We start from the raw sequence: 12757 nt of genomic DNA on the forward strand, positions 1-12757 counted from the left end.
TAACCCTGATCAAATAAGCCAACTTTATGTTCCTTCCATTTGCATAAAACAATCTTGTTCTTTAACCCATTCAAATGATTACTGACCCTTTTCTCAAGGTTTATAGGTTTGAATAATGTGCTAACCCTGCCCATTATGGCTTGCTCAACAAGCCATGCTTAGGCAAACTATGTCCTTGGACATATGAACCCAGTATTGATTATCCTAAAACAGCAGCAACATTGTTATACCCCCCCATCCCCTCTCTGTGATTTCTTAGGGCCAGATTGTACAGAACAAAGTGTTGAGACACCTGAGATACCCAGAGTTATATTGTTTACTAAAGCAAAAATTGACTGGTACACTGGAAAGCAGAGACTTATGAAAGCTTTTATTAATTGTCAGTATATAATGTTTATAGGCACACTCAAATAAATTCCTTCTTTTAGAAGTATACAATCTAGAATAGCCAATGTATTCTTATTGAACTCCTGTGATTTAATGAACACATTAGACTATAAATTAATGATAATGGCTGGATTTGCACAACATGCTAAATCACAAGCTAGCTATTTTCTTGTTAAGTTTTAGAGGATGTTCATATTCCTTAGTGCCAATCAAGTTGCTGTTGTTTTCCTTTATTCCAATCCTTCAGAATTTGGGGGTGCAACTCAGAAAGGGTATTCTTCCATATTTGCTATAAAACATGACCTGTACATGATTGGAGGGCAGCTTCTAGTCGACCTTTGCTGGTATCAAAAGAGTTAGCAAATTTGAAAAAGTCCAGTGTCTTAGTCTTTACATGCTACGTCAATATATGATTTGCTTGTTTCTAGCTTAATGCAATATATATGAACTGTGGTTTTTATACTATGGTTAATAGGTTTGTGTAAAATTGTGGTTTTTTCAATAAACAGTGGCTAAACAAATATGAATTAGTGTGCTGCATGAACACAGAGTTAAAGGCTGGCTTAGCATTCTAATTTAAAATGTGCTTAGTTTGCAGTTCAGTGAGTTGTGCAAACAGCCAAATTCTTCCCAGATTATGAGCAATTTATATTTAGGACAAGAGTCACTATGTGTCTTTGGAACAAAGTAAGTTATCAACGACAATAATGGAAAGATCCACTCAAAATCTTTTCAGGGAAAATTGGTGATTTTGTCCTTTCTGCTCAAGGAGGGAAATAAGAGCCCAGAGAAAGGGTAGAGACAGATGCTGATAGACCCTATTACCCGTAAGCAAGTCTTTGGTTATGCTGCTTAGAGTTAACGTATTGTCCATAACATCTGGAGGTTCATAGCTTCCCGTAGTGAATGAATGGCCCAAGAAAAATTTGCTTATACCTCAAAGAGAATAAGGGTTACAAAATTCACTCACAGCATACCACCTTAGAATTGTTGGGAGTCAGGCAGTGTACAAACATAAATAATAATAATAATCACTACCACCACCATAGGGACAGGATTTCTTACCTGAACTCACATTTGCAGAGCCACACAGCATCTGCTACACACAATGAAAAATATTTCCAAGTGGTCCTTAGGTTCAGTAAGATATAAAAACTGATACTTTGGAAACCATTTGCCATCCATCATTATGACAGCAAACTTAACCTATGTTTTGCAAAATGCTAATCAAGTGCTGCACTTTGAACCAACTTTTTAAGGCTTCCTCATTTATATCCCTTCATTATCCAGTAGTGCTCTTGTTTCCTTAAGAAACTGAAGAGCATTAACTATCTGCTCAGTTTCCTGGTTCATCTACTCACCTTAATTATTTGTTATGACATTGTTTTATCACTATTCTGAATAAACACTTGTTTATCCAAATACTAAGCATAATGCTTGTTTCACTTTGGCTTAATGTGATGTGTGAACCAAGACTTATTCTCTCTCTCTCTCTCTCATAAAAAATGGGGAACCTGCATAATCTGCTACAAGCAAGGCGCAAGGGGAAAAAGAGTTGTAGAAAGAGGTGATTATGGAAATGTATTTGAAATTTGCCAGCTGCCAAATCTAAATTGGTTGCTAGAGACAGCATGATGAGATACTACATAAAAGTCCAAAATGTTTCCAGACTCTTTCGGATGTTGATTTTTCATGCATCCAATTTAGAATTTAGGATTAAAGAGCCCACTTGGCACCCACAGAATGTATTTCTTTCACCATTAAATATCAGAGCTATCTCTACACTTCAACATCATTCATATATTGTATTAAGCAATAATGTGGCTTATATGGTTTGGGTTTAGTGTAGTTTCTGAATCCAGCTACTGCCTTGGAATTCATCAGATTCTGAGATTCAGTGAAGTACAAATCACATTGGTAAAACCAATGCCTTCCCTTTAATTATGGGAAGAAATAGAAATGTCATACTCTAACCCAGATTTAGACCATTTTCAGGACTGGTGGACAAATGTAGAAATTTAAAAGCATATTATAGGCTGCCTTAGTGGACATGGCCAGTCATACTTCTGAAATGTGAAATGATGAGGCTCCTTTCTCCTGTATTTCCTCTAGTCCCCCAGAAAGTTCCCTACCATTTCCAACTTTTTCCATATGGGTGGACACACTTCTAAACAAAGCACTGGGCTGCAGCTAGTCATCTTTTTTTAAAAAAAAGAAGCCTATGGAACTTACCGGGGACTCAGAAGAATTGTGCAAAATAAAGATAAGTTGACATTTTATCTTGCAATATGCTAGCTTCCCATTTATTATTTTTTTACTAAAAGAATAAATATATAATTCAGGTAGAACAGGGTGCCATAGATGAGCACATTGATAAAGGCACTATACTGCCTAACCATGTTCTAATCCTTCCGTACTTTCTCACTTTCATCTCTTCCTTTTAAACAGAGGAGGCATATTCTTCAGAAGTTGCACAAGTTCTTCAAAAACAGAGGTGTGAAAACACACATATATTCAATACCCAATACCTCTGGTAATTTGCAGACTACTTTAACTTTACAAGAAGGGACAAAAGGTTGATATGCTTCATTCCTATTCTCAAAGCTGATCTCCTCTTCATGCACAAGTTCCTTCTTTGCAGAGGAAGGATAATTAATAAATTAAGGAATGAACTAAGACGCTGGTAATAAAGCCAGGGAGAAAAAAATGAGTTCAAGTATATTTAAGCTGTTGTCTCTTCTTTCTTTCGTAGTTTTTATAAATGACTGTCTTACAAAATTTAGCAGACTTGAAGCCTCCTTTTGTGAGAGTTCAGTAATACTCTCTTCCCCTCTCTTATTAGCATTACTTAAACTACAAAACAAACTATTTAAATATTTCTTTTAAAAGAGGACCCCTGTGAAATAAAACTTTATTCAATTTGTTTAATATCTAATGACAAAATAGTTTAAATCCCACATAGTATTGCCATTTCTGATGTAAAATATCATAAATGATAGTTATATAAAAATCAAAAATTAAAATGTCTTTTAGATTGCAGACTGCATTCAAAAGGAACCTGTGCATTTTCACGCTCTGACAAATAGGTTTTAGCACATGCTGTTTTAAAGAGCAGCTTAACGTTATTGCATCAGTGATAAAAGCATAATCAAGAAAATACATTTAGAAATTTAACCCTCAAGTTTCTTCCCATTCAACTCACTGCAAAAAGTGCCCATTATATAGAAATGATCAAATGCCATTAGAGCATTTATAAAATGCAGCAATGCCATAAGACTGCAAAGTGGGAGAAGCTCCAGTTCCTAGTTTCCCCAGCATATACAAATAGTAAATAATATTTAATAGATATAATCCTCTAAAAGTCTTCTACCTTGCTGGCGGGAGGGGAAGTGAATTGCACAGTTATTTAGACCCTGGTTCCTTGTCAACTTTATACAGTTAGCAGCTACAGAGACACAGAGAAATACTGAAGGAAGGTGACACAACCAGAAAAGCACACTGAAATCTAGAGAAAGCTGCTAAAACATCTAGGCATCTGTCTGAAAAGGAAAAGAAATCTCAATGCATACACCCTCTTCCAAACCAGCAAGCATGATTTATGTGGAGAAATAGTGAATATAGTAAACCTATATGGAGAAATGAGTACATACAACTCAGCTGTGTGGGAGATAACAGATGACTTCCAGCAACAGGGTAATGTATGAAGAATCATGTATCTGATCCCACAGAGATCTTCGTTCTCATGCAGCAACTTGCACAAAGACACACTGATGTGCCCCAAATTCTGTGACAGGTCAGCTTAACAGGTAGACTTTACATTGTTTTAAAATAATGGTATTGTTAATAATCATCCACCCCAAGGCAAATACTTTTGCGTGCCATTCCCCTGTTGCCTGCATATTGACAGCAGATATAAAAGAGATGCTTATGTGCATGCACTTTGACTATTGAAATTACTATCTTGTAGATTTATTTCTGCTTATCCCGAACACATGTTCAGCGGTTTTCCTAGAAGAATTCTCAGCATAATAGTTTGAAAAAGTGTAAGCCACAAAATAATACTGGCCTAGCACGTTACTATTACAAGAAAGCATGAAATCCACATATATTCCATGGATAATTGCTAGATGTCAATAGTGCTGATTGTACCGATTGTGAAAGAACCAGGTTTTTTTCCTAACGTGGTTATTAGCTTTTCTCTTTATTTTGCCCACATTTCTAAATATAATCAAAGTGCTTATGCATTGCTGGCGCATTCTAGGAAGTGGTGTGTGTGAGAGAGAATGCCTGTATGTACATGTTTTTGTATATATGTGTGTAAGTGTGTATATATATAGATGCACACCTATCCTTTACCTAATCAAAGGATCTGAAAAAAATGTTGCAAAGTGCTAGAACTCCTTCCAAAGCAAGTAGGAAAAAATCCAACAATATGGAAGACAATTGTAAAGCTCTCTATATACACGTCTGCATGTTATATAAAACCAGAACGGGCTGCACCATGAAAATATTTATTATTAGCAGTCCTACTCATCAAAGAGGATTGAAGTAGGTTCAGGATTGCAATCCAAATGTGGATTAAAATGCATTAGTTTTGTTGGTGAATAAGTATAACTTTGCTGTTTATGGGGTCATTGGTTGAAGCAAACCAGTACATAAACACATTTTTAAAAGTTGCATTAGCAGTGCTACCAATGGAGTTTTCCAAGAACAACTTCGCCACATATACACATAGAGGGGGAAACCTTTCAGTCATAATCCCATGAGCAGTAACAGTTAGTGTCAAAAGTGGTTCTTAAGTGGCCAATGATTAAGGTCAGGAATATAATTAGCTCATTGTAGGCAGCAAATTGCAATTCTATGGTTGGCACCAAAAAAGAAATTTCTTCCAACTAAGTTTTTCACATGGCTTTCACCTTGATCTGTTTCATTTTCATTTGTTTCTTTTCAAGTTTCTTCTGTTCACGACGCAAAGCAGCCTCCTATAGGGAAAAAATTATCGATTTTGTGGGATTATTAAATTCTATGTTTGATTGCAAAGCAAAATCAAAGCCACCAAGAAAATTTAGCAGATTGTATAGTTTTATAAAGAAAATACTAATGACTCTTCCACACAATAATTTGCAACTGCTACATTGTAACTGTGGATGGATGATCAAAATACCTCTCCTTCAACTAATGCTTTCACTGCAAGGAAAAATGGATCTGCTTCCTAATGGATCTCTTCTTGTAAATACGGAGGTATTCAAGCACTGAACAAGATACCATTTCCTCAGGCTATGAGGAAAGGTTAAACTATAATTTCCTAAGGAGGTGAAACTGCCCCTTAAATCCCCTGCTTGACTGAAAGCCATAAAACAGGGCTATGCTGCTACTAAAAGAACTCTGCAACACAGAGATGCTGGTCTTACACAGTGCTAACAATAATGGGATTTGATGGGTTTTGGCTTAATGTGACAATGTAAATTAGACCCAATGTTTTCTGAGCCACGATTTATAATTTGTGAGTGAACAAGGTGATTACAGCTTATTGAACAGACTGTTCAATAACACATGATCCTAGCCAGAGAATTTGTCCATATAAAGCAAGATTACAAGCCATTACCTTACATCAAAAAACAGAAAATTGATCCTCTTTAAGCTCGAAAGGAATTACTGCACTGTCCCCCAAACAAATGAACCATGAAGCAACTGCCTTCCTCCCTCTCCAGAGATAAGATGGGCTGACAATGTCAGTTGCCACCCTATACAGAGAAATTTAATACTGTTATTGGAGGCTTCTACAGAGAGCTTGCCCAAAACAACCGTGGCTAAGACAAAGGGTTCTCCTTATAAAGTCATGTGAATTTGTGATCTGAAGACCAGTTAATGCTTCTAAATACATTAAAGCTACTGCACTGCAAACAGTATGGGCTGAGACCCCATCTGACATGGTTAGGCCGAATCATAGGATGTACATTTTTCCTCCCAGACTGGAAAGTTTATTTGTTTATAATACTGTATTTACCACTGGAATCCGCAAAAGACTCCTAGTGATTTACAACATACTTTCCAGCCATCATAGGAAGGCATGTTATTTATCACTATGATGGACTATCAGTGCTTGAGATCTTTGTATGGAAAAGGAGAGACACTATCACTGTCTGTTAAGTTTGGGGGAACTTAAAGAAACATTCTGGGAAAATAACATGTCAGCAGGTGACACTGGAATGTTCTGTGTGTAGGTTTTTCTGGGGAGGGATTATATATTTTTTGTAGCACTAGTGTTTTGTTTTGTTTATATGCACGTAGGTAATGATACCTGTACATTTTTTTTTGGTTAGGTATATTTTGCCTATGGTTGTCAGGGGTGGTGATGGTATTATTTTACTGTGTGAAATAAGATATTCTGAAGGAGCAGATTTATAGTTTGATATTCGGAGCTCAATTTCTAATGCAAGCTGCTGGCCCCATGTCAATCATGTTGTGGTAATGATCATAGTAGTTTCCCTATGAAAAGTCTGAGTGCACAGTGTCTCATTGGGAACCTCTTGGTGAGTCTGGGTAAGTCTCCCTTGGATATTAAACGGACCTGTGACAAGCCCCAAAGGCTGACTGTGATTCTTCTAATATAACAAGTTTATTTCAATTGAACAAATTACCTCTAGACGTCGCTGCTTTTCTGGATCTTCCTCATTCATGATTCTCTCCTTCTCCGCTCGTTTCTTCTCTTCCCGGCGGGACTGGGCAGCCTCTTGTCTTTGAACATGAGTCAGTTTCAGAAAATTCTCTTCTACACGTGCTCTATTTTTATCTGCTTTCTGTTTGCCCTTTGTCCCAAAGCAAGAAGAGATGCAAACAACTTAGTCAATATGCATAAACACATAATAAAGGGATCAACAACTTTTTCAGATGATAGGAACCATTGTGAGATTTCCCATAACAGTCTGGGCATCAAAAGTTAAATCTAAAAAGTTACTTATAAGTGTCCCAAATGTTTTGATATTTCATGTAAGAATATAAAGCTCTTGTGAGATTCGGTTATCTTGCAAGATTTCAGCCATTTTTAAAAAATGTTCTATTTTCTTTTTATTTTAGAAGTGAGTTGGTGCCATCTAGTGGAGTCATGAACAAAGGTTTGCCAACAGTTGACATAATATATCAAGCAATATCACAATGAACTAACTGCAAAGATAAAATCTTGGATATTTGTGTGTTAAATTCTGAACCTAAACTAGTTTAAGGCTCCTAAAACACATTTGTCTATTAAAATGCTTGTGTGAGACAACATTGATGACTTTTTATCATCTTATCATTTATCATTTGCTGATAGCTTGTTCTGGAGTCCCAAGCCAGTTGTTCCATGCACAGGGAATGGGGTGGGCAGCTCATATTTAGGTTCCCAACCCCCTTCCGGCAGCTTTTAGACCTCCTGCCTCCGTCCAAGATTTGACTGATTTTCACTGTAAAATGAAAGAAACTAGATACTTCAGGCATCTGACAAACTTAATACAAGTATAATCCTAAAGCCCCCAACCCATTCATATTGTGGGAAAATGGACCAAAAACCCATTGCAGTCCTCTGTAGTAATGATGATGATGATCATGATGCACTTCCCAATACCCAAAGTTTTCCAAGCAAAATCCAGGTACTGGTTTAATTTCAATAGTCCTTCCCTAGCTTTTCTCAACCAAACACAAATCAGATATGCTGAAGAACAAGTTCCTTCACCCACAAATTGCAGCTGTAGCCTAAACGTATCTGGAGTGTGCCAGACTAGAAATTTTAGGACTTGCAACCCCAATACACCTAGAGAGTGCAAAGTAGGGGAAAGTGGTCTAAAGAACTACAGTCTTTCTGGTTTCCATACCTACCTGATTCTAAGTCACAAATAATACTAATCATCCACTATTTGTACCTTTTACATTTTTTTCCCACCCATATGCACACACATATATCCAATCTCTCATGCATTTGATGCAAAGGACTGGAATCCACGAAAGCTTATGTTATACTAAATCCATCTGTCCTTAAGGTTTCACAAGAACCTTAAAGAAATAATAGAAATAATAACTTCTCTTTGGAAGTGATCCAAAAGACATTGTATATATGAACTTTCAAAAACATTTATCCTGTATCAATGACTCCCAAACAAACTCAGCAGCCATAAGACAAGAGAACACATACTCTCATGGAGTGGAAATTAACTCAGGAATAGCATAAGGAACAGGAATTGAAAAGTATTTTTTCAAATTGAAGAGACATTCAAATAGGATTTTGTAATTTGTTTATAAATGATCTGGAGTGAGGATAAAGCACTGAGGTGACCACGTTTAATGATAGTAATCAGAGTGGTAAAATAAAAACATGATTGCAAATATTCCTAAAGGATCTCTCCAAACCAGGCAAGTAAGTGTCAAAATGACAAATGGAGCCCAAGATAAACAAGTGCAAAATTATGTACAAGACAAACAAACCTCCAAGCTTCACAAATATATTAATGAGCTGTGGCTGGCAGATTAAGAAAGAGACCTTAAAATCCTAGTGGACAGCTCAATGAAAATGTAAAAAAGGAAAATACCAGGTTAGAATCAATGGGAAGGGAATGTAAAATAAAATGAAGCAGCCAGTATAATAATGCCCTTATATAAATCTGTGATGAGGATGTACCTGCAAAACTGCATAGTTCTGATCATGACATCAAAAAAAAAAAAAAGAATTTTGTAGAGCTGAAAAGATCCAAAACTGAAAACAAAATGATTACAAGAAAAGCAACTGCTTCACTACTGAATCTGGGGGTTTTCATCCTGGGGTGAAGACAGGTAAGGGAAGATATAAATAGAGTTGTATAGTACAGACAGTGGGGACAGAGATCGTTTTTTCTCCCTCTCTCACAATGTTGTAACTCAGGGCATTCTTTAACATTAATCCAATGAGACGAACAGTAATAAAACTATTTAGAGAATGCATATTTAACTGTGGCATTTGTTGTCATTACATGTGATGATAGCCACCAATTCAAATGATTTTAAAGGAGACTGTCCACTTTTGTGACGTTTCTGAATGCATCTAGCTGTCTACTGGACACCAAATGCTGGATCAGTTAGGCTGGTTGCCTGATCCAGCATGAGCACACTCATGTCACCTAAATGGAAGTGGTGGTAGAGCAGAAGGGAACAGAAGCAATTGTATCTGTGAGAGAATTGCATGGATTTGTAAACATTTTCATTATATGAGTCATGCATATATAATTAACATAATAACACATTTGGGTTAACATAAAACTTACTTCTCTATTCAGACGAAACTTTTTTGCTTTGTCAATGGAATAAATAACCATGTTCATCAGAGGCAGTAGAGCTTCCATGTCTTTTGGGGAAGTGTTACCTGACCCCGGTACTATAAATAAAAAGGATTAAAAAGGACATTTACCTTCAGTCTTACTTGTGAGTTAAAACAGATAGAGCTGTACAAACAGAGCCAGTATGGCATAGCAGTTAAGATGCTCGACTACCAGTGCCACTCGTTCCTTACGTATGGAAGTCAGGTGGGTGAACCAGTCACCCCCTCTCAGCCCTAAATCAGCATCAGACTCTGTGACAAGCTGGTTGAGAAACAAAACTCATTGCATCATACCCTGATAAGCTTCACTATAAGAACTAGGCAGGTGTGGCACAAAACAGACCCTGCAACTATGTGAGACAAATATGATGAAGGACAACTCTAACAAGGCAAACTCTGTCAATCAAATCAAAGTTGTGGTTAATAAACTCACTTCATCATTCTAATCAGCATATACCTGTAGAATTCCTGATAGTTTCACTACGATACTTACATGGTAGAAATTCCTATACAGTACAATTCACGATTATAGCAATTAAGAGATATTTATTTTTATCTATTTATTATTAAATTTTTACGCACCTTTCTATTTGCATAAGCAGTCAAAGCAGCTTACAGTATCTTTAAATATTCAACAATTAAGAGTCATGTTTCTGCTAAAAGATTCCCATAAACCTACTATCTTTCCTTTTTTAAAACTATATTGATTTTCAAAGACAAAGTTGAACTATGCTGCACCACTGAAATAATTCCCCATCCCACCCACCCCCTTATGCCAAATTACAATAGGAGCTAAACAACTGTTAGAAATAGATCCGTTAATCATAAATTACAAGTTATATCCTGATACTGAAATAAGCTCTCAGGGGCAAAATTCTACATTCCCTACGGAAAACTATTCAAAATCAGAAGCCCATTCTTACCATTAAAAGTAAACAGCAGTGTCTTTTTAGTTTCAGGCAGTTTCAAAGGCTGACCTTCCCTAGGTGAGAACAAAAAGAAACGATGGTAAAGGGATCTTAAAAATGGCCACAAACAGTGGTACAGCAATATCTAGAAAGTTACTCCATAATAGGCTCCTATGTTGGGTGAAGGTGCACATGCCCAACAACAAAGGCCAGCCGACAATATTTTAAATTGCTGCAAAAACTTCCTGCAATAAGTTGATTGTAGGAGGAGAACCGTTAATCTACGGTAGCAAAAAATCAAAAAGAGTCTGGTAGTACCACTTGTGACTAACACATTTTATTAAAAGTTCAATAAAATAATAATAAAATGGCACTATTTATGCAGCTTTGTTATTGTCTTTCAACCTCCTCTAGGTGCTAGCAAGAACCCTGACAGAACTTAGGGAGTCCTGGGAGAAAGCCCACTGGAAAACCAGGGGGAGAAATCTGGCAACAGCTTCTCCTGTCATTATCTCAAAAGATTAAATCACCCAGAAGTTAGCATCATAGAGACTCTCCCCTGCAGAAAGAACAGCAGAAGGGGACGCAGGCTATCCTTCATATGAGGACCTGTCATAGCAATTTGTCCTATCTATTGAGCAGGAAGCAAGCTGTAACAGATCCTTGCCTGCACCTTGCTGTAATTAAATGTAGTAAACATTTTTAGTAGTTAAATATTGTAAACATTTAATACAGCATTATTTACCCTATGATGGTATCTGGACAATAATTGGGAGATAATACCTTGCAAATGCCTACCCTTCCAATAGCTAAAATAGGTATCAATAGTTGGGATAGTTGTATCACACTGTGCTATCTTACTGAATGCCTTTATTCAAACACCTCTAACACTTTATTAACATACTAGAAAACAATACTCTATTGCTCAAGGGATAGCCAGATTAGAATTCCCAACTCATGAATATTGTAACCCGAAATATACTATACGATAGATGTCATACCATGGTTCTTAGGCTAAATTTCTCCTCCAATTTCCCTTCTGTAAAATTCAGTGCTATATTCATTTGGAAATACAAATACATGTTTTGTGCCATACTCACTCTTGCATAAGTTTCGGACCGGAAAACTGGTCTGAAAAATGAATTGACTCAATCTTATCAGCATAATGTGTGAGGAAATGGATCATCTACCAAAATAAAAAGATTTAGAATATTAAAGAAAGGAGCTTATTTCCCATCGGGAAAGGCGAGGAACTATTCCCCCCGCCTTCACTGTGTATGTAAAAAATAGGTAATCCTTGATTTACGACCACAACTGGGACCGGAACTTCTGTTGCTAAGTGATGCAGTTGTTAAGTGAGTTGCACTGGATTTTATGACCTTTTTTGCCACAGTCGTTAAGGAAATCTGGCTTCCCCCATTGACTTTGTTTGTCAGAAGCCCCCTGGGAAGATTGCAAATGTGACCCCGGGATGCTGCAACTGTCATAAATACATGCCAGCTGCCAAGTGCTTGAATTTTGATCACGTGACCACAGGGATGCTGTGACGGTCATAAGTGCAAGGACCAGTCATAAGTCACTTTTTTCAGCACCGTCATAACTTTGAATGGGCATTAAATGAATGGCCATAAGTCAAGGACTACCCATACAAGTAGTCCTCGACTTACGAAGGCAATTGGGACTGGAATTTCCATCACTAAGTGATCCAGTCATAAAGTGTGGCCGCATCACTTAGCGATGGCAATCCCTGCAGTCCCAGTTGCCATTGTTAAACGAATCCCACAGTCATTAGGTAAGGCCCTGCCAGCTTCCCAGGAAGTCCCAGGCAGCTTGGAAGCAGGCTGGCAGGCAGGTAAGTGGCTACTGCCAGGAGGGGGAGGGTGCAATGGGGCGCACAAGGGTGTGAGGGAATGTGTTGAGGCTCGGGGAGGGTGTGCGGGGGTGTGCAAGGGAGGTGCAGTGAGGCTCAGTGAGGGTGTGCAGGGCGTGTGACTAGTTGGTGTGGCGCAAGCACAGATGGGCTGGAGAAGTTTGTGGGTGGGGGACACTTACCCTAGCAACTTGCAACCTACCCTGCTGGCTTCCCCACTGACTTTCTGGGGAAGCCGGCAGGTAAGGTTGCAAATGGCAATCATGTGAT

The 12757-nt window shown here is 37.6% G+C and overlaps 1 protein-coding gene across 3 annotated transcripts in view; it reads right to left on the reverse strand.

Moving 5' to 3' along the window:
- Positions 1–350: 350 nt before the first annotated feature.
- Positions 351–12757, reverse strand: part of CCDC47 (coiled-coil domain containing 47) — a 28176-nt gene continuing 15769 nt past the window's right edge. For all 3 annotated transcript variants that reach the window (XM_088143523.1, XM_088143524.1, XM_088143525.1), the window contains exons 9-13: positions 11718–11803; positions 10633–10691; positions 9657–9766; positions 7029–7196; positions 351–5369 (exon numbers count right to left, since the gene is read on the reverse strand). In XM_088143523.1, the coding sequence (XP_087999649.1) occupies positions 5289–5369; positions 7029–7196; positions 9657–9766; positions 10633–10691; positions 11718–11803 (504 nt within the window). In that variant the 3' untranslated portion in view covers positions 351–5288. The remainder of the gene's footprint in view (positions 5370–7028; positions 7197–9656; positions 9767–10632; positions 10692–11717; positions 11804–12757) is intronic.

The sequence above is a fragment of the Python bivittatus genome, unplaced genomic scaffold (genome assembly GCF_059951505.1).
Source record: "Python bivittatus isolate LINGU-HERP-01145 unplaced genomic scaffold, Pbiv_v1 ctg000410_np1212, whole genome shotgun sequence".
NCBI classification, from domain to species: domain Eukaryota; kingdom Metazoa; phylum Chordata; class Lepidosauria; order Squamata; family Pythonidae; genus Python; species Python bivittatus.